The sequence below is a fragment of the Myotis myotis genome, unplaced genomic scaffold, assembly GCF_014108235.1.
Source record: "Myotis myotis isolate mMyoMyo1 unplaced genomic scaffold, mMyoMyo1.p scaffold_m19_p_6, whole genome shotgun sequence".
NCBI classification, from domain to species: domain Eukaryota; kingdom Metazoa; phylum Chordata; class Mammalia; order Chiroptera; family Vespertilionidae; genus Myotis; species Myotis myotis.
Window position 1 is genome coordinate 72,923,234 of NW_023416368.1, and position 24,423 is coordinate 72,947,656.

Here is a 24,423-nt window from a genome sequence, read left to right on the forward strand (position 1 = left end):
TTGCACGAATTTCGTGCATCGGGCCTCTAGTTTTAGATAAAACTTATAGTGCAAGTGAGTATGTCCCTGCATTGATATTTAAGACATGCTAAAAATAAATATGATTTTCAAGTGTTTTCTTGAGGTTCTAATGTTTCCAGCTCAGAGTAAATAGGATTCCATGGGATCTCCCACAAAACACCACTAAGTGACTTCAAGGCACAGAGGATGCCCCCCAAATAGCAAGACCTCAGTAGCTGAGTATGTGGGCAGATGGAAGCAGGATTATAAACAGATTCTTTTTCCTGCAACAACTACTTTGTCCTTCATACCGATTTTAGCAACTAAATATTTAAGAAGCATATTTGACTCTTATGGGATGTTTTATGGGAACACAGACATTTAATTATCTACATTAAACCAGCTTCACTCTTTCCTGTTGTTCCTTCCAACTTTTTCTCTTTTGATAGTTAAGGATGAATGTGGCAAAATGAGCACAGGCTTATATATTATGTTTACAAATAAAAACTCGTATCGAAATGTCTATGTGGTTAGCAATGATCAGAACAACTTCTGGGCCTCCAGACTGGAGCACACCCTCCCCTCCACATGCTGAGGAATCACCCTCCACTTTACTCCTATGGTTGTTAAACTTATTAATTGCATTTGATAGGTTTGCTCTGCGTCAGTGGTCATTACTCATTAACTCCTCTGCCCAAACCAGTGTGTCAAGGTTTTTACTATGACAGTGAAGGACTCCACCGAATCTATGCAAGAGATCATAATGATAGACTGGTTGAGTTGAATGTAACCCACAGCTAAGCCTTTAATAGAATGAGTGGGGGGTGGAGGGGTGGGGGTGGGGGCGGGGAGGGAGAGCATAAGGATGAGGACAGGACAAGTCTACGAGGAAGGAAAGTTTGGAAAACAAGAGGAAGCAACCATTGGAAATACTTTTTTTTTACAATTTTGTCAATTATACCTCAATAAAGCTGGGTGAAAAATAATTTGACTCTAGAGCTTCTCAAAGACTTTTTTGGTTGGCTGACCTCTACCAATATGGTATGACTGCAAGGGTATAAAACAGTTGATAACATTTCTGAGGAAAGTGTGCAGCCAGAGAGGTCCACATTTATCTTCTACTATTATAACATTCTGCATTTTTGTCAAACTAATCTCATTATGGAAAGAATAGAAGCTCTTGGTGAGTGGACAGAACACAAGATAATACATTTTAATATTCTCTCTGAGATGAGGGCACCTTAGTGACAAAGCCCTGGGTGGGCAGAGAGGTAGCAAAGGCTGTCCAGGTTGGCCACTGGCAACAGGAAACAGTATAAATGCACCGGGTATGGAGGCCAAGCATCAAGAAAGGAGGGTGCCTCCCTTCATACTGGTGAAGGTACTGAATCAAGTAGAAGAGACAAAGATACACTGTTTATAATGGTTTCAAATATTGGCTCTCAGATAGGTAAGAAGAGAATTAACACCCAGGGATGGGTAGTATGATAAACCAAGCTCTTAGCCAAGAAAGCCAAGTGGACCTCTAATTGTAATCCCCAAATTGCTCTTCTCAATGGCATGTTTTGACTTGAGACTTTGGTAAGCTCCTCAAATGTTTTCAGGACTTTACTCTGTGTGTTAAATGGGGCAAAAAATTAAGATTCCACTGAAGGTTTAGTAACATAATTGTAAGAGAAAAGCAGTGGCTCACATACACTAGCAGTATTTGCCAATCCCCGTTCACCACATTCTGGCCAGTCAGGAGTATTTGATCCGATAGCTAACACATTAAATTTTATTTTCATTTGCATCATCATGATTACTCATGAGACTGACCATTTATTCCTGTTTATTAGCTGTTTTGTCCTATCTGTTCTGTGAATTGTAGGTTTATGCTTTTGCCCTTTAATTTAAAATATAGAGGTTTATTGTCAGTTATATTAACTCATTATATATTAATAATTTTTCACTTTTATTTTCAATCTGAAATATTTGCTCCACAAGAAAGATCCATAGACCTCAAGAAAGCTAAGGCATTTTTATTGTTAATAAATATATCTCGCCAATATATAAAAAATGCATTAAAAATATATTAAAGCAGTGCCCAAGAGACCTGAAGATACTAGCAAATTACACTGGCTTAATCACGTTGTAAGAATTATTTTTTTAATATATATTTTTTTATTTCATGGGCTAAGATGGACATGGTAAGAGAGATTACCAGACACACCATAGATAGAAGAGTTAGACAATTCAGATAAGACATGAGGTCTTTTATCAGGCTGCTTACACATGAATTCCAGCCCTGCTGCTTCCTAGATGTTAAACACTAATGCAAGAAACTTAAAGCCTCCTGCCGAGGTGCCCTCATCCACAAACTGGAGATTATGAAATCTCCTTCACGGGATTGTTGTGAATATTAAGTGAGATCATTGCACACACAGTATTTGAACTAGTATCATGGAAACGGGGAGTACTCAATGAATGTTCTTATTGGATAAAAGGCAGTATTACATTGCATTTCTCTATCTATGGTCTTTAGGGAAGGAAACCTCCTCTTATGGTACAGAATGTCATCCAGAGAGTCCTAAATTGATCCAACCCGAGGCCTTCCAGCCTTCCTAAGAAGACATCAGTGCCTCCAGTGACACAGGGCAAGGGGCTTCCTGGATAGTGCTCCAGGTTTAAGCTTTGCTAGCCCTCCCAGATGTAGAGAGAGAGTCCATGCAATTGTCTCTTGACCACCATCCAAGTTTATTCACATTTATATTTTAAATAAAAATTAAATAGTTCTTGTTAATTTTCCTATCATGCATGTATTTCTTTCTTATGGCTTTATTTCTAAATCATGTAGATTTAGTCTTGACAATTTACCTTTAAGGTTTCAGCCTCCCAGAAACTGAAATTTGGTCCTCCTTGAGGCCAAATATTTTACATATTGCCCATGCTCTTACCTCTTAATCTAGCCTTAGAATTGAAATTCGTAGATGTCATATTAGGAATAACAGCCAGATTATCCTGAAGAAATTATAGAATTAGGTCTATAATACCTTAGGGATGCCATTTTGTCCTTAAGAGACCTTCTAAAGGAGATTCCTAAGTCTCCACTGGTGGCAGGTTTTGGTGGTTTAAGGAGCGTCTATTCCCAGAGGAATGAGGAAAATGGTGACAATCAGACACAGGTGTGGTCATAGGTACCTCCAAACCTGGATACCCAGATATTATTGGAGCTGGGAGGTGGGGAAAAGGTCGGAGGGCACCTACTGTGAAATGACCACACGAACGGAAACCAACCAGATAATTTAAGAAAGTCTCACTATGTGCGGACATGAATAGTTGAGACTTGCTGTCACTATTGGTTATACTTCTAAAACTTCATAATATCCTTTGAACTATTTAAGAACCATTCATTTCTTTTCTAGAACTTTAAAACTAAGGGATCTGGCTAAGTAACTCCAAAAGTTCCTGCTGACGGTTGATAGCTACTTTTGAGTTACATGATACCAGCTGATAGTAAATCCTACTGCCCCGAGTAAAGCAGTTTGGATTGCACGTGGTGATAGAGGCTATTAACTGTCTACTGGAATCTACTCTTCCCCAGGCACACAGCTAGACTGCATTTCCCAGACTCTCTTGTAGGTAGAAGAGCCGTGAGAGCAAATCCAGACCGGAATGTGAGCAAAAGTGAAGTTTGCCATCACTGGGTGGGGAGGGGGGAAAGGGAAGGGGGGAGGGGGGGTCCAAAAGAGCAGCTACGCCTCCTCAGTGTTCTCCTTCTATTGGAGAGGAGTCCCCCAATGCCACAGTAACCTCGAAGGCTCCATAGTGAAGACAGAGCTTCTGCCAGCCTTGTTTTCCAAATGACTGCATACTGCAGAGGTTCCCTGTAGCAAGAACCTCACCCTGGGCTGAGTATTCTATATTGAGGCCACTATGTGCAATAGTAATTTATTAAGTCCATTTATTAGGGCAGATTAACATTGAAGGGTGGCAGACTAGGCCACCCCCAAGCATGCCACTTTGGCATAAGGATTATGTTGAGGTTAAGAGACTTGAAAAACAACAGGTGCAAGAAAGGCACTTGGACCTCCCCTTTCTTCCAGAAAGCAGGAGTTAAAAATCCAATGTAAAAATGCCCTGTCTAAATAAGGAAGAAAGAAAGATTTTTATCACCAGAGACCAGGAATCAAGGCCAAGAGAAATCTGTACAAGCACACCTTGTTAAAAGAAAATAACTCTTATCTTCCTGTAGCCTTCCTGTATACTTTAGTTACGTTGCCACAATTGATTCCCTTTGTTGAACCTCGTTTATAAACACTTAGGACTAGCCACTTCTTTGGGTCTTCATTTTTCCATTGGAGGTTCCCATGTTCCTGTACAAATCTGTATGTTTTTCTCCAGTGAATCTATTTCATGTCAGCTTAATTCTCATGCCTAGCTAGAGACCCTAAGAAAGGAGAGGTAAAGTTTGACCTCCCGACGGCATATCCCAACCACTACTTCTGCCATATATTAAAACTCCATGTTCTTATTAAAATCACATAGAGGTACCTTAACTTCTCTTTGTACTTTTCACTTTGCCAAAGGTGCTTTCACATGTATTACTGATCAGGAATCTCACAATAATCACTGAAAAACAGTAACCCTGGGAAAATATACGTGTGTGTGTGTGTGTGTGTGTGTGTGTGTGTGTGTGTGTGTGTTTAAAGAGTATTTCAGTAAGATAACTTAAGAAGTCACAATTTAAAATAATAGAAGTAAACATACAGTTCAAACGTTTGATATGCAATAGAAAATTCCATAGAGCCATTAAGAAAACAAACAAAAATTAAACAAAGTTTCAATTTCAAACCCGAGATGATAATAAATATACTTTGAAGATTTACTTCTGTGGTCCAAATCACCAATAAGAAATTATTAACAAAACAAGTGTCCTTACCTGCCAAAGATGACATATTGACAATGATGCCGCCTTCACCTCCATTTTGCTTACTCATGTAATCCAAACCAAGATAGGTTCCACTGATGACAGAAACCTAACCCAAGGGCATGAATGGGAAAAGCAACACAGACATTACACTCTGTCATATAATCATACACCAATGTATTTACTACTATCTCAGGCAGAGTTCAACAACTGTTATCGATGAAGGGTTTTGAAATGGCTTTTAAAAAAAAAAGCTAGTCATTGACTTGGATTCTCTTTGGTTTGCGTAAAGTTGTGGAGCTTATCACATCTCTGCAAAACTTTACTTAGTTGCCCAATCTGAGAGTTTATGATAAAGATTGTAACCCTAGGGTGTTTTGTCAACATTAACTCAATGTTCAGCATCATCAAGAATTCTATATATTCTTTTTCTTTTCTAAAGATTTGATACAAAATTCATTTACCCTTATTAAAAGCATATGGTCCTCATGCCCCAGGAGTCTGCATTCATCTCCTCTGTTTAATTCCCTTGTATCTTGCAGTATATGATAGTAGATTCCCTTAATTTCCATTATTATATATCACAAGAATCTAAGAAAACAAAAACTCTAATTTGCATTTGTATCTACTTTTCACCCAGGTAATACAGAGGAAGGTGATCTCCCAGCTTTAGTGTAGACACTGATTAATCTAATTCAGCCATAGAAATCCCATTCTCCTTGCCAGAGACTGGTTTAGGAGATGGCATGTGACCCATTTCTGGCCAGTAAGACCTGAGGGGCGGCCGGCTGGAGCGGAGTGAAGGAGCTGGGTTGGGGAAGGGTGGTAGAAGAAGATGCTCATAGAAAAATTGTTGATACTTTTAAGAAAACCAGAAAGAAATGATTATATTACTCCTCTTCCATTGCTTTCTATAGGTGCGATGGCGAGCATCCTCATAATGAAACTAGAATAAAGGATGACAGTTGGAAGAGTAGATAAGAAACTGGATCCTGAGATGCAACATCCAACAGTCCTGATGCTACAACCCTGTTGTGTGAGGTCACATAACTTTTACCCAGTTTGAATGGGAGATTTTGTTACTTGGGACACATGGTCTTCAGTAATGTCTGTCACTTAATTGTGTTCATCACAGCGTACAAGTGTGCTTTTGCTGGTTTACTCTGCTTCACTGCTCCTTGCCATCGGTAGATACCCTTTCTGTTTTATTCTAATATTGAAGAGTTCACCACTACTCAAAGCAACTTGTGATGTGAAACATATTTGAAATCCTTTTTTCCCTTTTAAGAGCTTCTCTCCCTTCCAACTCAGATTTCTAAAAGGTGGAAATTTTCTTTTGGCATCTTAATGCCTACCTTTTTCATTCCTTATAATACTGCAAAGAAAATGATGCAATAATGAGTCTGGAACAGATTACTGTTTACCTTCTTTTAATTTAAAAAAGTCCTTTGGGAGTTCTTTGAAAAGTGTTCAGAGTTGCCTCTCTACCTAACAGGAGTTTAGAACAAAAAAGTAACTTGAAGATTTTATTCACTTAAGCCATGTGTCAGTTTGATATTAAGTAGGCTTAGGGATAATGAGTAAAATCTCCACATGATTCCCTTTAAAATGGAAACACAGAACATGAATGGTTTATATAAGAAGGAAAAACTGATGCTGCTCCCTTTTGCCCAAGTCTTCAGCATGTCTGAACAGAATTTCTGTTTATGCATATTGGCACTATGCTTCTTCTCAGGTATTTGCACTCTGCTGACATCCTACATTTGTGTTTTCAACATCTACAAGATGCAACCAGCTAGAAAAGTTGGGAATGTGTAAGCTTTATTGTAATTTTTTGTTAAGCAATATTGATTCCCATGTCCTTGGTGGAGAAGGAGCCCAAAGGGTAATTTCCCCCATCCATTGTCAGGATATGAACTGAGTAGCTTTTCAAATGGAAACACTCTTGGACTAAATCTACATGACAAGGTCTAATGCTTTGCCTTGCAGGTTCTTGTTTTTTTTCTCCAGTCTAGTTATCAAGAAATATAGTAATATATATGATCTTTCTTTTTTTTACCCCTGAAATCCTTTTTCATAGTCAATATTGTTTCAGTTTTGCTTGTTTAGGTGGTAAATATTGTCTTCCCCCTTGCAGAAAATACTTACAACTTAACTATGATAATAGTTCAACTGGATCTGCCTAACTATGATAATAGTTCAACTGGATCTTTAATATTATAGAGTAGTAATAATAGAAAGTAGTTACTAATTTAATTGGTAATCAACATCTTGGTAACCAAAAAAAGGGAGTACATTTGACAACAATATTTCTATCCATTTCTTCAACTCTTCATTTTGAGGTAGAGTAGGAGAGAGGAACCCAACTCACATAGAAATGAGACAGTGAGAAAGGAAGAAAATGTAGATTTTTATACTTTGGAGAAGAAAGGCAATTTATTGAGTGAATACTTTGTAGTAGCACTGTGCTGGATGTGTCATACAAATCATGGCTTATTTAAGCTAGAGGTTATCTTTATTCTTTCACAAACCAGGAAATTCAAGATCAGAGAAATAAAAGTTCACAAATTCCAAATTCAGGACTGAAATGTAGTTTCAACTAATTCTAAATGTATACCCTTTCCAAGTTCAAGTCTTATATTTCTGAAAAGAAAATCACCAGCAGTCGCCATCTATTTTGTTTCATTTTTATTTAAACATACCAAGGGATTCAATATATGCTAGTTACATGTCCAAATTAGATTACAAATCCCACTTGTGTGGGGATTGATTTTTTAGGTTTACCAAAGCTTCAGAATGTACAATAAGTACATTATAGAACATTCTTATCAATATTCCAAGTTAAATCTATCTCTGCCGAATTGCCAAGCTAACCTTTGATAATTATGCAAATAGTTCTTTTTGAACATTCCCAGTCTGCTCTGAGCAGCTATACAGAAGGCTGCTGCGGTTGACTTCAGACTAAGGAGGAAGTACAGAATAACCAAATGGAAAGAAAAGACTGGGAAGAGGTTTATTGTACCTCTTGTGTGGGAAGAGTGGTGAGATCAAAGGATAATGAAGGGTTAAGTTTGGTAAGGAGTCAAGGTGAAAGGACAGATAGTACTGTTTGGGATTACTGAGATATAAGGAAATCATCCAAACATTGCATTAAAAATCAAATTAAATATCCATGGATATAAAGTATCATAGGAGGACAGTTTGTTTATCCAATAAATATTAATTGAATATCTACTCCATACACAAAACAAGAATTTTCTACCTTGAAGACGTTATAGCATATTAGCATAAATTACACATGTATCAAAATCATTCTAAAAATAATAATTTTAATAAAATTTAAAAATTGGTACATCAAAGAAATCCAAAACATCAATCAGAAAGAATTTCTGCACCCCTGTGTTCATAGCAGCACAATTTACAATAGCTAAGATCTGGAAACAGACCAAATGCCCATCAGTAGAAGAGTGGATAAAAAAGCTGTGGTACATTTATACCATGGAATACTATGCAGCAGTAAAAAAGAAGAATCTCTTACCCTTTGAGACAACATGGAGGGACCTGGAGAGCATCATGCTAAGTGAAATAAGTCAGTCAGAGAAAGACAAGTATCACATGATCTCACTTTTATATGGAATCTAATCAACAAGATAAACTGATGAATGAAATGGATCTGAGACATGGAAGCTTGGGACAGAGTGTGGAATCTCGGAGGGAAGGTGGGGGAGGGTGGGTGGGTAGGAGGCAATCAACCAAAGACCTTGTATGAATATATGCATAACCCATAGACACAGACAATGGGGCGGTGAGGGGCTGGGGGGTGGTTTGGAGGGAGTTGATGAGGGGAAAAAGGGGACATATGTAATACTTTCAACAATAAAGATTTTTTTAAAGTAAAATAAAATAATAAAAAGTTTACATCATATAAATATGTTGTGTGAGATTTCAGAAGAGGGAGGTATGTAGTAAGGTTCTTTAACTAAGTGGTTACTTTCTTATAAGGATAGAATATAGAAAAATGTACAGAAGAACACACAGAATGGTGTGAGGCAAATGACATTCAGAGCAATGTCTGAAATATCATTATATAAACCACATGCAAATATTTGCATCATACTAACAGAGATAATCAAGTTGGAAGGACCATGATTGGTCAGACTCTAATCTACTCTTGCAATGGGTGTCTTAAGTAGGCGGGGCAGTAACATGTTTGTAGTTACATATGGGTAACAAAGGTTATATTTTGTTCTATGTAAGATTAAACAAATGTCTTCAGCCCCTGGTGTTAAGCTAAGGAGTGACTTATGTCAGAAGAGTCCAAAGAAAAACAAAGGCCAGCTAAACTTCAATGCAGAAGAATCCAGGAGAGTGAATTGTAACTAAAGGAGTCAAATAACATGCCCTTGGTCTTCCAGAATTTCCTATTTTCAGATAGTTTAGGAAATTTCCAAGCTTGGAGCAGATGTTTATTCACCTAGGCTATATTCAAGCAAACATGCTCTCTCAGCTGGATGAAACAGATAATTCGAATCCTTTGTGACAATCTCTTTACTATTTCCATGTTTCTTATATCATTGCACACTTTTCTGACAAGTAAGCCTTACTTTTCTCAGAAGTAAGACACAGTAGGTGTCCATTATGAATATATTGACTATAGAAACTTTATACCCTAGTGACCTTCATCTATACGTATGTAGCTATGTATTAGTGATGAAACTGTTAGAAATATCAAACAGTTTTGCTAAAGGGAGAAAACTGCTGCAGCATGATTTGTGCTTTTCACTAGGTTAGCTCAAAGCAAAACAAAACAAAACAAAACAAAAAACCCACAAAAAATTCTTGTCACTATGTGGTTCTGGAGAGTAGCATAAGTTCATAAGAATATATTCTTAAAAATTTATGAAGCTCTCAATTGGTTGTATTATATTTTTTTCAACCAAAAAATATAATGAAATATACTTCATAATAAGTCAGGGTAACCACTAAAGATTAAATATAAAACATACGGTTTTCTTACCAGCAGGAGAAAATTAGAGCTATCCAATGGAATTTAAGAAGGAAATAGAAAAAGAACAAAAACAAAAAGGAAAGTGAGTAAATAAATATAAAATATGAAGTAAAATGGAAGAATAAATCTTAATAAGAAAGTAAAAATAGCCCTAGCTGGTTTGGCTCAGTGGGTAGAGCATCGGCCTGTGGACTGAAAGGTCCCGGGTTCGATTCTGGCCAAGGGCACATGCCTGGGTTGCAAGCTCGATCCCCATTGTGGGGTGTGCAGGAGGCAGCCAATCAATGATTCTCTCTCATCATTGATGTTTCTATCTCTCTCTCCCTCTCCCTTCTTCTCTGAAATCAATAAAAATACATTTTACGAAAAGTAGAAATAAATGTAAGTGGCTTAAATTCACAAATATAAAAAGCAGATGTTCTCAGATGGGATTTAAAAAGTAAGATCTCATATTATACTGTCAGCAAGAGACACATTTAACATAAAATGTTACTTATATTTTTAAAGTAATGTAATAGAAAACAGTATATCGAGGTAAATGACTGATTTCATATATGGAAATATGGAATGGACCAAAACATCATAGGTTGCAAAGGGATACACAACTTAAAAATCAAATGAAAGATCAATAAATTATAATCACTAGCAATTTATTCTCCAAATATTACAGGTTTATAATATGAAGTCCAAACTAACAGAATTACTGAAAAAGGCAGGCAGATTAACATCTGTCCTTTGAGATATGATTTGATTCTGTTCAAAAACTGACAGATTGAAGAGATAAAAGTCAGCAAAGGAATAATTGCCACTCAAACAAAATAGAAATATTGTAAGAAAATAAAATTATAAGCTACAATCATGTTGAAGTAGAGACATAAATACAAAATCAAATTAGGTATAACTAAGCAAACTCAATGGTGTATTAAACATTGATAAGCCATGATAAAGTATTATTTAGCTGAGAGATATAAGCATGTTTCACAATTAGAAAATATTTCATTTTATTTCACTTACATTACTAGTTTAAAGTAGAAGAAAAATCATAGAATTGTCTTAATTCAGGAAAAGCAGTTGTTAGGTTTCTCTAAACACACACACACACACACACACACACACACACACACACCCCAGAAAGACTTTGGAGGAAATTTGACACATAGGTCTTAAAATTATTTTGAATATAATGATATCCAGGAACACTTGAGACAAATTTTAAAAAGGACTTCAAGGAGGGTGTTTGTACTTTTAAATGGAAGCTTTTGTTTTCATTTAAAGGAGTTTAGGCATCTATTAAATTTGGGGAGCAACTTTGTACCCTTATCAAAGCGATGCTTATAGATTCAGCTCTTTTGTGAATTAGTATAATTCTCATTATACCCATCAAATTATTAATACAATTAAGTAATTACTTATGGAAATGTTGATTCAAGTCAAACATTTATTGACCAAGCACTATTTTCAAGATATTGGGCTGATGACTGAGAGAGGAATATAAAGAACATAACACAGCTCCTTTTTTGAAGGAGTTTATAATCTCCTAGTTGGATATCATGAAGTAGGGGCCACTCCCTTCACTTTACCCATACCCACTCGGCAAGTGAGAGAGACCTTAGCAAGGCCAGGGTGGCCTCATGCACAGCTCGGCTGGGATATTTTTCTTAGCTAAGGTTTGGGTTTTACTAAACCCCAATATCTTATGTCAGGTGTGTATATAAATGGGATAACCACCAAAGGTGTGATACAGTGGATGCAACAGAAATTTTACTTCTTAATTTTACATTCTTATAATTTAAATAAAAGCGAAAGAATCATCAAACTTTATAAAACTTACACAATATACTACGTGCACAAATAAACACACATATGCATACACACACCAGCTTTCAGGATAAAATTCTTAGTAACTACAAAGTCCAAAAATCACTGGCCTTGTTTTCTGTTATATTCCTGGAATTAAATTAAGATTTATTTTTAAATAAATAAGTTAAGTCATGGCTGGCAATTTTTTTTTTCTGTAAAGGGCAGGATAGTAAATTTTTTAGACATCACATATCATAGGCCTTTGTCACAACTACTCAATTCTGCTACTGTAGCATGAAAGTAGCCAGAGAGAATCCTCCTGTATAATAATATGCAAATCGACCGAATGGAGGAACAACCTGTTGCTATGATGCACACTGACCACCAGGGGGCAGATGCTCAATGTAGGAGCTGCCCCCTGGTGGTCAGTATACTCCCACAGGTGGAGCACTGCTCAGCCAGAAGCTGGGGTCAAGGCTGGTGAGCACAGCGGCAGTGGCAGGAGCCTCTCCTGCCTCCGCTGCAGTCGGGCAGTAAGGAGCGAGGGGTCCTGGACTGCAAGAGCCCTGGACTGCAAGAGGGATGTCTGACTGCCGACTTAGGCCTGATCCCCCTAAGCCGGTAGTCAGACATCCCTTGAGGGGTCCCAGACTGTGAGAGGGTGAAGGCTGGGCTGAGAAACTCCCCTACACTCCCCATGGCACGAATCTTGGGCCTCTAGTGTGTAAATGAATGTCTATAGCTGTCTTTATTTTTTACATTTCTGTTCACTTTTTTCAACCACTTAAAAATGTAAAAGCTATTTTAAGCTTGCAGGTCATACAAAACAGGTGGCAGGCTAGAGTAGTCCGTGGGCCATAGTCTGCCAACTCCTAAGTTATGCAATAAACTATGTTCCTTTTCATATTTTCTTTTATAATTTTAAGACATATTTTCATAATTAAAAATCTCAAATATCTTCCTACTTATAAAAGGAAATGCTTTTTTTCTAACTTTCTGTAGTCATTGTATTGTTTCTGTGAATATAAGAACAATTTTTCTTGAAAAATCACATTATTAAACACTTTTAGGCAATTAGCATGGCTAAGATGGCTCACCAAGTTAATTTGCAGCATTTTTTCCCAGTTTTTCTCATTATTCACTCCAGCATTATTGACCAGGATGTCCAGTTTTCCAAAATAGTCTACAACTTTTCTGAAAGCATCTAAAATAAAAAAAGAGACATTACAGATATGTTCTTTCTTTCCATATATACATGTAAGTCATATCCTACACCATGGCATGCATTTTTATGTATCCACCCTGATAGCAAACATTACACTCTTAGTGACTCAATGCCTTGCTCCTCAATGTGGCTTGTGAGCCAGCTGCATCAGTCAGCATCACCTGGGAGCTTATTAGAAAGGCAGAATCTATGACCACCACAGACCTACTGAATCAAGAACCTTAATTTTGCCCAGCTTGTGTAGTTCAGTGATCGAGCATCAATCTATGAACCAGGAGGTCCCAGGTTCAATTCCCAGTCAGAGCACATGCCCGGGTTGTGGACTCAATACTCTGTGTAGGACGTGCAGGAGGCAGCCAATTAATTATTCTGTTTTATCATTGATGTTTCTATCTCTATCTTTTTCTCCTTCTTCCTTCCTTTCTGAAATCAATAAAATATATATTTTTTAAAATGCGTGTGCGTGCGCGCACACCACACACACACACACACACACACACACACACACACACACACACACAAAACCTTCACTGTGTTTAAGCAAGGTATAGTTTGCATAGATTCTGAAGCCTGAAGGTCACTCATTCCGTGGTCCAATTACATATCCAGTTCTTACAAAACCTCCTTAGCCAGTTCATACTAGGTTTTCCTACTTGTGTGTGAGAAACACATTTCTCAGAGTTGACTTTTACATAGTGCTATTGACTTAAACTGTTTCCTGGGGCCTTGTACCATTGGTTCTAGTTCTATTACTTGAGACTATACATAACAATTGTGGTTGCTCTTCCAAATGACAATATATGTTCTCAGGTCTTGGGGCCAACTCATGAGTTCCTTGAAAAAAAGTACATCCAAGTAAAATCATAGAATTGTTAACAACCACCAGGCATATTGAGTTCCCCAAAAGATAATTCCTTATGCAACTTAAGTGTCAAAAATAGTGGCAACATTTTCTAATATGTGCCCTTTCCAGTACCCTTTACCATACTGGAATGGAAAACAACAAAATAGAAACTGTTCCCTTTTTCATGGAATTTTTACAATAATTCTTAAGATCTCAAATTGATTCTAGGAAAGATCCTCTAGTAGAAAAAAATTAAGAACTTTTCTTCTTATTTATTTATTTTTGCATCCCACCCTAAGAATGTTCTCTTCAGAACTCCACATCCATCTTATAGGAAATTAGGTTGTTAAATATGTATGTCTATTAGCCATCGCTTGAGCTAATGTATAAAGTGTCCAATGTTTTGTATGAAGAGAATTAATAAATTAAAATCCCAAGATGTATTGAGACTCTTTAATAATGTACTGAATTTTTTCAAAATAAATCAACTGTCTATAGAGTTATCATAAAACAAACAAAAAATATGTATATCTAATTACTTCTTTAATTTTTTCTCATTTTGGTCTCCACTGCATTTCTTATATTCTGCCCTTACCAATGTATAATATACCATCTTCTTCCTGACATACCCCTAAATGTTGGGCCCAAGCAACTTCCAGTCTCGCTCTTGGTGATGTTTATATGCTGTGGTACTCTTTGTAATTTACCTACACCCCCATCACCACCACCACCAGCTTGCATTTCTTCATTTATTAAATGAGTTCTTTGTTCTTCTCCAAGGACATTTTCACCTCTGTATTTTTATGATTTCAATGAAGTCTCCCTCGGCCACATGTCTAAACCATTTGAAAAGTTATAGGCAGCGCTACATCCTGAAATCGGAAGAGCCAATGCCGTGTTTTCCTGAAGTGCAAATACGTGCGGATGTCCAGACAACATGTGGCTTCCTCATGACCACATGCCTCCTCCTGGTCACTCATTATGTGTCTGAGTTTCCTCCTCCACAATCACTTATCCTTAAGGAATGTGTTTACAGCCAAGGTACTAATTTCAAATACAGAAAAGCAAAAACAATGAAGGTTAAATGTCGCATGTGAAACTACACAAATTCAGACAGAAATAGCTTCCAGATGATCTATACCATGGATTATTCCATCCTGCATGGATTTTGAGATTTGACATGCCTCTATTCTTGATCCAAAATGTCATGTGCAATCAACAAACCTTTATCCTCTGGCAAAATATGTTCCATCAGCACTGTGTTTACAGCTCTCTTCTGCTCATGCTTGTCATCCATATTATAGATCTTTATTAGCATTTTCAGATTTTAATTACATATCTTCCTTTAAAACAACTCCCCTTAACTGTAGGGGAACACTCCTTCCTAACATGCTATTCTATTTCTAGTCTCTTACAGAAAATCCCAACATTTTCAAAGAAAGTCATACTTCAGTATTTCGTTAAGAGCAGGAGTAGCAGTGACTTTTAAAAAATATATTTTTATTGATTTCAGAGAGGAAGGGAGAAGGAGAGAGAGAGAGAAACATCAATGATGTGAGAGAATCCTGCACGCCCCCCACTGGGAATCGAGTCAACCAGGCATGTGCCCTTGACCAGAGTTGAACCCAGAATCGAACCCGGGACCCTTCAGTCCACAGGCCGACACTCTATCCACTGAGCCAAACCGGCTAGGGCCAGAGTGACTTTTATGAAAGTTTTTTTTCTCCCTTGACAAAAGATGTGCCCAACAATTTACCCAGTCTTTCAATAAAACTTTGTGAGATACAAATATTTTTTAATTTTTTTCTCCTGAAAAATTTTTTTTTCATGCATATCTGTTGGACCTCTATATGACCAAATCCGTTTATATACCAATATCGTCCCTGATATTTCACAAGTGGATTGTTCTATTTTAAGTGAGTAGACGGAAACAGGAAAGCTTTGAGGAAAGTCTGATAGAAACTTTTCTTCTGCCATCCTCACACTGTAGCGCAGCTATATTATTTTTAAACTACTATCTCAGAGGGGAAAAACCAAAGAGAGCACGTGGTTAACAGCATCTAGCATGTCTGTGCTGATGACCCTCGACCCTGCACTCTAGTACTTTTTAAAAAGAGAAACACTGCCAATTTCATTGTCTTCGGGCTCTGTGTCTTCCAGCTTTCTGGGAGAAGTTGTTGCTTGCCCCAGTCCCTTAGCCTCGGTTTAACTTTCCAGGTTCCATCTGCAGTTTCAATCATTTAATAATGACTGTTAGCAGCACTGTCTTTGAAGACACCAAGGAATTTTGATTGCATGATACGCTGCCAAAGGACTAAAATAAAAGGATTTCTCAGGGTTGGGCTCCCTCCCTCCCTCTTCGTTTTTTGCGGCTATTGGGATGTCAGTAGGAAGCACAACACTCCAAGCTCCCTCCTCGGGCTTAGCGGTAGCTGCTCTCCAGCTGCCTGCCCCAAGCTGACTCTCTGGCACCGGCTGCCTTCAGGTTATTGCTTGTTCAAGGCGCGTCCCCCGTCGCTGAGCAGATCTCCTCGCTTACCTCTCAGTTTTTCCTGGTCGGACACATCGCAGTGGATGAATAGAGTTTTCTGGGGTTCAAACTGCTCGTCCAGAGCAGCTTTACACTCGATACCTGCTTCATAACTCCAATCCACCAGCGCTACCTGCGGGGAAAGAAGAGGACCCAGGTCCCGCGCAGCTCGAGGACTAGACGCGCCGCAGACGATCAGTAAATAAACAACAGGACGCTCCCCGTGGGGGCCTGACACTCAGCGATCCAAGGTCGGGTTTTCTCCCAGCCGCTTTGGGCGTCTACTCCAGGGCGTCCGCCTCCGCAGCTTTGGGAAGTGGCGCGGTGGGCACGTGGGGGCGCAACGTCCCGATCCCCCATGGGCCCCTGGGACCCCCTGGGCTGGGCAGGCGGGATGGTGGAGGGGTGGGAGGTGAGTCTCCGGGCTCGCAGAGAAGGTTTCCGCGGCCAGGCGCCGCTCTTACCTTGGCGCCCTTGTGCAGCAGCGCCTCGGCTATGGCCCTGCCGATGCCCTGCGCCGCGCCGGTCACCAGCGCCACTTTGCCGTTCACGTGCATGGTGCGGCCGCTGCTAGGCGTCTCGGCGCCTCCGCAGCTTTTATGTTCCCGGGCGCGCGCCTGCACCCAGGCCCGGCGCCCTCCTGCGAGTGGGCGGGGAGGAAACTGTCAAGCCAACGCCAGGGCACCCAGGGCTGTGTCACCTTGCCCTGGAGCGCTGCGCGCGATCTTTGCCTTCCTGACTCTCTGCTGAACCCAGGTCACAGCCTTCCTCCACCTCTGGCTGCGCTGCTGGCCGCGAGCGGACAGGGAAAGCAGAAAGGTTATTTCTGAAAAGGATTGCCCTCCATCGCTCCCATTGTGATAACGATGTATGGTGCCAGGTGGGGACTGGAGCCATGGGGGAGAGGGGGAGACACTTTGTAAAGCAGATGATTGTCAACCGCTGTGCTGTACGCCTGAAATGAATACAACATAATATTGGATGTCAACTGTCATTGAAAAAATAAAATAAAAATTAAAAAATCGTTCCTTTCAGGGCGCTAAAGACCACCTTCCTAAAAGGACGGGGGAGAAGAGGCTTGGGAGCTTCGTTCCCCCCTCCTGCGACCGGGTTCTCCACTCCCTTACCGCCTCCCCTTCCCTTCTACTCCCCTCCCCCGAAAAAAGAAAGAAAAAGGCAAACAAAGCAAAAGTTTAAGGATGTTGCTCTTTTGTCCCAGTCTACTTTTTGTCTGAATTCTGGGCTCACGGCCTTCGGAGTGGGAATGGGGGGAGCCGAGTTAAGTAACACCAATCTTTTTCACTTTCGTTGTGTTTTTGACAAACTTGAATCTATCCTTTTCACGGCTGGTTCTTTAAGAACCCTGTTGGCACTTTTGTTACAGATCAGGATAGGCTGCATGTCATCCTGAGAGCGACCTGCAAGAATGTGCATCGTTCACTTTGCACGGGACTTCCAGGTCGCTGTCAGCCTGGTGAATTGTGGGTTCAATGGAATGCTTACCCGTTGACTCATACTTGCTTCAGAGCTCGGAGTTCAGTGCGGGACAGAGGTTCCCTGTCCTCCAGGAACTTGAGTGGGAGCTGTGTGCTGAGATGCACTCAGCCAGGGCTATCCTGATGATCCGGTCACTTTTTCCCTTTGTCTCCCCCCCCCCTTTTTTTTTCTCTTCATGTTTTCACCCCCAGGCTTCAATTTTATTTTCCATAAGCTTAATACCCGTTGGCATTTATTTTCATGAACAAGGAAATCTCAGCAGCTGGGGAGGTGACCTTTGTGTACTTTTTTTGCTGCTTACAGGCCACCGGAGGAAGGGGATTGGCTCAGTAGGGAAGGCTGCCTGGGGATGCTGTGTAAGAGAGATGTATGCTGTCAGCAAGCCACCGAAGCAGGTCCTCAAAGTTGCTTTGAAAATGGGTCTTGCCCAGCCCCGTGTGGCTCAGTGGTTGAGCTTCAACTTAGGAACCAAGAGATCATGGGTTCAATTTCCCAGTCAGGGCATGTGCCCCTGTTGAGGGAGGCATCTGATCAACGATTCTCTCTTGTTGTTGATGTTTCTAACTCTCTCCTCCTTTTCCTTTCTTTTTGAAATCAATAAAAATATATTTCTTTTTTAAAAAAGGAGAAAATGGGTCTTGAAAAATATTGAGAAATTAAGACAAGGAGAGAGAGATTTATATCCTATCATGATAAATTGTAATGTGAAGAGTAGGTTGAGGTATCAGATTGAAAGAGAACAGCGGCAGACAAAAACAAGAGGAAATAAACAAAGCTCAACACCTCTAGCACATGCACAGAACACAGAACAAGAAAAGGAACAGTTTCTTTGTCAGGAAAGAACTAACGAAAGAGACGGGAAGAACAGCTAGAGTGACACAGGGCCCTGTAGGGAGAGCAGAGGGTTGCGGCACATATTGGGGGAAAATAGTTTTGAGAAGATAGAAGCAGTTAATGATGCAAAGTGCTCCGATGCACATAAGAAAAGAAGGCTAGGAAAAGAAATGCTTGGAAATTTTCATGACAATAATTAGTGTTAGTAAATTTATAAGGCACAGTACATATTAATTAGTGCTAACTAATTACTTCTGGATTCATAGAAAATACATGAGATAGAGGAAAATGTGAGAGGTTTTGTTTGTTGTTTTTGTTTTATTTTGTCTGTTTGTTTTCAGCGCATAGAAAAGACTGGAATTTAAGGCAGAGTTTCTTCTCGTTTTCTACTCCCATTGTCTTTATTCATACTCTTAGACATTTTCCTGTGATGATAGCAATAGCAGTTAGCCTTCTGACTTACTTTTTGCCCCCCAAAAATTTAAATCCAATTCAGTTTCCACAGTCTTCCAAGTAAATATTCTAAAACATAGATCTGGTCACATGTAGACATCTTCATTTTTAAATCATTAAGATATTTAAACTGGGAGGCATTCTATGCCCCATGTCTTGGCCGTAGCCCCTGTTTGCACTCTGGGAAACCATGTGGGTTAAAACCTTCTCCACTCTCTCAGCATCAGGCCTATGTCTTACAGCATCTGCTCGCCTGACTATCCTTTACCTTCCACTTTCTTTACTTGTCTTCCAACTCAGCTGGAAAAACACTACAGTGGATACAGCAATCACATTGTAATTATCTCACTATCTCTTGAGTGTTTGCAAGGAGAGCTGTCTTTATCTCTGGATGTCTCCAGCATCCAGCTCAAAGTATGTGCTTGTACTTGATGAATGCAGTTCAGATAAACATGAGATGAATGTTCAATCAAGAGAAGTTGGGAAATCTGAACCAGATGATGAGATTTCCTGTATACCGTGGTTCCCTTTAATGTGACTTAAAAGTAAGACTGAAAAAAATACATTGGCTATATGTACGACATCTTTTTTATCTGATCATCTATTGAATGACATTTCATTGGTTTCCATGTCTTAGCCATCATGAATAATGCTGCAATGAACATAGGGCTGCATAAATCTTTGCGAATAAGTGTTTTCAAATTTTTCAGGTGAATGCCCAGAAGAGGGATTGCTGGGTCATGTATAACCCTATTCTTAATTTTTTGAGGAATCATCATACTCTTTTCCATAGTGGCTGTACCAATTTCCATTCCTACCAGCAGTGAATGAGGTTTCCTTTTTCTCCACAACTTCTCCAACACTTGCTTTTATCTGTCTTGTTGACTGTAGCCATTCTAAAGGTGTGGGATGGCATCTCACAGTTTTGATTTACATTTCCTTAATAGCTAATGAAGTTGAGCATCTTTTCATTTATCTGTTGACCATTTGTATGTCGTGGGAGAAGTGTTGTTCAGGCCCTCTGCCCATTTTTTTTCATTACATTGTTTGTTTAGTATTGAGTTGTATGAATTCTTTATATAGTGTTTTGGATATTAACCCCTTGTTGGAGCTGTTGTTTGCAAATATCTCCCATTGATTGGTTCCTTTTTTGTTTTGTTAGCGGCTTCTTGGGTTGTGCAGAAACTTCTTAGTTTGATATAGTCCCATTCATTTATTTTTCCCTTTACTTTCCTTACCTTTGGGGTTAGATGCATAAATCTTCTCTAAGACAAATGGCATACTATTCAGACATAAGAAAAAATGAAATACTGCCATTTGCAACAACATGGATGGACCTTGTGAATATTATGCTAAGTGAAATAAGTCAGTCAGAAAAAGCTAAGACCTATATGATTTCATTCATATGTGGGATATAAAACTGAAACTCATAGACACAGACAACAGTATGGTGGTTATCAGAGGGAAGGTAAAAGGGACCATATATATGGTGACAGAAGATGATTTGACTTTGGTTTGTGGGCATACAATGCAATATATAGATCACATATCATAGAAATGTACACTCAAAGACTATATACTCTTATTAACCAACTAGAGGCCCGGTGCACAAAAATTTGTGCACTTGGGGGGGAGGGGGGTACCTTAGCCCGGCCTGTGCCCTCTCGCAGTCTGGGACCCCTCGGGAGATAACGACCTGCTGGCTTAGGCCCGCTCCCGGGTGGCAGAGGGCAGGCCCAATCCCTAGGTGCAGCCCCTGGTTGGGCTCAGAGAAGGGCCGATTGGGGAGTTGGGGTGCCACCCCCTGTCATGTACAGAGCAGGGCGATCGGAGGTTGTGATGCCACCCTCAGTCATGCTCAGGGTAGGGCCGATTGGGAGGTTGGGGCACCGTCCCCCGTCACACTCAAGGCAGGGTCGATAGGGAGGTTGCAGAGCCACCCACTGTCACGCACAGAGCAGGGCCAATCAGGGGGTTGGGGTGCTGCCCCCTGTCACTCACAGAGTAGGGCCAATAGGGGAGTTGGGGCACCGCCCCCTGTCACACACAGAGCAGGGCCAATGGGGAGGTTATGGCTCTACCCCATCACACACAGAGCAGGGCCCGTGGGGTGGTGGTTGGGGCACCGCCCTCTATCACCCACAGAGCAGGGCCGATCAGGGGGTTGGGGTGCCGCCACTCTCACACTCAGGGCAGGGCCGATAGGGAGGTTATGGCTCTACCCCATCACACACAGAGCAGGGTCCGTGGGGGGGGGGGGGGAAGGGGGGGGCACCGCACCCTGTCACACACAGAGCAGGGCTGATCAGGGGGTTGGGCCTGTCACAAACAGCAGGGTGGATAGGGAGGTTGTGGCCCCACCCCCTGTCACACACAGAGCCGCAGGGAGATCAGGGGGTTTGGGCGCTGCCCCCGTCACGCTGATCCCAGTGCCAGGAGGCCTCGCAGCTCCGCTGATCCCGGTGCTGGGAGGCATATTACCCTTTTACTATATAGGGTAGAGGCCTGGTGCACGGGTGGGTGCCGGCTGGTTTTCCCTGAAGGGTGTCCTGGATCAGGGTGGGGGTCCCCACTGGGGTGCCTGGCCAGCCTGGGTGAGGGGCTGATGGCTGTTTGCAGCTGGTCACACATCCTTCAGGGTGGGGGTCCCCACTGGGGTGCCTGGCCAGTCTGAGTGAGGGGCTGAGGGCTGTTTTCAGGCTGGGGGTGACTGAAGCTCCCAACCGCTCCTTTTTTTCTTTTTTCTTTTTTTTACTCTGGGCCAGCTTTAGCTTTGAGACTTGGCTCCAGCTCTTAGGCCTCCGCTGCTGAAAGTAGATTTCTGGCCTTTGCTTACAATGTTGCGATCCTGCTGGCTGAAGCCCGGTGGACTAAAGCAGGTTTCTGGGGTTTTGTTTAGCTTCTATATTTGTTACATAGTTGCTTAGAGTTGCAGCTCAGAGGCCTGCAGCGGCAGGCGGGGAACGTTGGAGTCCTCCGTCACTGAAGCAAGCAAGCCTCATGTTAGTTTCAAGCTGCCTGGCTGCCGGCCGCCATCTTGGCTAGCAGTTAATTTGCATATTGCCCTGATTAGCCAATGGGAAGGGTAGCGGTCGTACACCAATTACCATGTTTCTCTTTTATTAGATAGGATGTCACCCCAACAAATTTAATTTAAAAAATAAAATTTAAAAAAGATTAACTCTCACCCTCCACACATCAGTTCACAATAAGGAATGCATTCTTTTTCCCATTTTGTGAATGAGATTACCAAGCTTAGGGGCTCACTCAAGGTTACAGAGCCTGGATTCAAACCATTCTGACTTCACAAAGAATGCAACATGCCCATGGAACCTGAGCTCTTCTCCTCCCAGTGCTGTGCATTCCTGGAAGGCGGGCTAAATTTAACAATATTTGTGCACCATACACGGTGCTTTATACATTATTAGTCCTCAGTAAGTATTTAAAATTCTAGACCTGTAGAAACCTCATATCCATTAGAAATGGGTTCAAATGCATATAACAGAAGGTTCAACTCACAGGGCATCAGAGAAATAGGGGCGTGTTTTGTTCACATGACAATGCTTTGCTCACAGGGAAGTCGGTGGCTAGAGTGAGGAGAGATGATTCCTGGGGCCAGGGTTGGCAGTGGCTCCTCAGTCATATTAAAATCGGTGACTCACTTGGAATGTCTATCTACTGAACTTCTAGTCAATCTTCCCAACTGTGCTATGACAAAGAATTTGTCTCCTCTTGGTCCAGGCTTTCTGGCATGGACCTCCTAAAGGCCTTGGAATTTCCTGAGCGATGTCTTTGTCATGCTATTGAGGTGACTTTTGGTGGACCTCTAGGATGGGGCTGATCACCGGAAGTCCAACTACATGATTAGAGGGTTGAAACGTTGGGCCAGTCCTACCTCTGGGGAGTGGTGGTGGGTTTGGAGACCGAGTTCAATCACATGGTCAATAATATAATCAATCATGCCTATATAATGAAACCTTACTAAGGACCCTGGGCACCAAAAGTCAGTGCAGCTTCATGATTGGTGAACACATCAATGTGCTGGAAGAGTGATATGCCCTGACTTCATGAAGAGGGCACAGAAGCCCTGCATCCCTCCCATACCTCATCCTATGTGTGTCCTTTATAATAACACTGCAATCATAAGTACAATGCCAAAAAAAAAGAAAAAAATTTATTGGTACGAAGAAGAATGTTTTGACATTTTATTATATTTTATATTAAATGTCCACGTTGACTTAAAAATATCTACAGGGCATTATGTATAGTATATCAATAAACACATCTCTGCCCCCTTGTCCCCTCGCACACCACACACACCAGGGGGTTTGTGTGTTTTTTATTGTTTTTGTTTTAGATAGAGGAAGGGAGAGGGAGAGAGAGAGATAGAAACATCAATGATGAGAGAGAATCATTGATCGGCTGCCTCCTGCACACCTCCTACTAGGGATTGAGCCAGCAACCCTCTGGGCATGTGCCCTGACTAGGAATCAAACTGTGACATCCTGGTTCATGGGTCATCTCTCAACCACTGAGCCATACCGGCTGGGCACACGGGGAGGCGAGGGAGGAGGGGAGGAGTTGGAGTTTGATATACATTTCTTACAGCATTACTCAGTTTCATTTACATTAGTTATATATTTCTAGCCTCAACATGATTAGAGTTATTAAAAACATGATTCTTGCCCTAACTGGTTTGGCTCAGTGGATAGAGCGTCGGCCTGTGGACTGAAGGGTCCCAGGTATGATTCCGGTCAAGGGCATGTACTTTGGTTGCGGGTACATCCCCAGTAGGGAGTGTGCAGGAGGCAGCTGATCGATGTTTCTCTCTTATCGATGTTTCTAACTCTCTATCCCTCTCCCTTCCTCTCTGTAAAAAATCAATAAAATATATTTTTAAAAAAACAACATGATTCTTAACTAAAACTAAGTTAAATCTGAAATAAACCACCACCCATATAATTTTGTGAGAGCATTCCTGTTTACAGGTTGTAGTTTACTTAGTTGTTTGAAGTTTTTTAAAATAAAAGCAAATTAAATGATGCAAAATGAAGTGACAGACAAATTAAAAGGGATGATTTCTTTTCCTGCCATGCCATTGCAGGTACTGGGTATTGAACATTCAGGAACAGACATCCTGGGTTCAAAGCACAGCCTGGCACAGAGAGACTCCCAGGGTTAGAATCCAGCTCCCCCACCTCCAAATTGTGACCTTGAGCAAAGTACTTGACTTCTCTGAATCTCAGCCTCCTCATCCAGAAAATGAGGATGATAATCGGACCTATTTCATAATGGTGTTATGAAGACTATACCGAATTAAATA

General features: G+C 40.7%; 1 protein-coding gene across 3 annotated transcripts in view; it reads right to left on the reverse strand.

Annotated features, from left to right (window-relative positions):
• HPGD (15-hydroxyprostaglandin dehydrogenase) overlaps positions 1-16,975 on the reverse strand; it is a 31,347-nt gene extending 14,372 nt beyond the window's left edge. For 2 of the 3 annotated variants that reach the window (XM_036313143.1, XM_036313144.1), the window contains exons 1-4: positions 16,781-16,975; positions 16,326-16,449; positions 12,815-12,921; positions 4,922-5,018 (exon numbers count right to left, since the gene is read on the reverse strand). In XM_036313143.1, the coding sequence (XP_036169036.1) occupies positions 4,922-5,018; positions 12,815-12,921; positions 16,326-16,449; positions 16,781-16,873 (421 nt within the window). In that variant the 5' untranslated portion in view covers positions 16,874-16,975. The remainder of the gene's footprint in view (positions 1-4,921; positions 5,019-12,814; positions 12,922-16,325; positions 16,450-16,780) is intronic. The other variant, XM_036313142.1, reaches the window with a different exon arrangement.
• Positions 16,976-24,423: the final 7,448 nt, after the last annotated feature.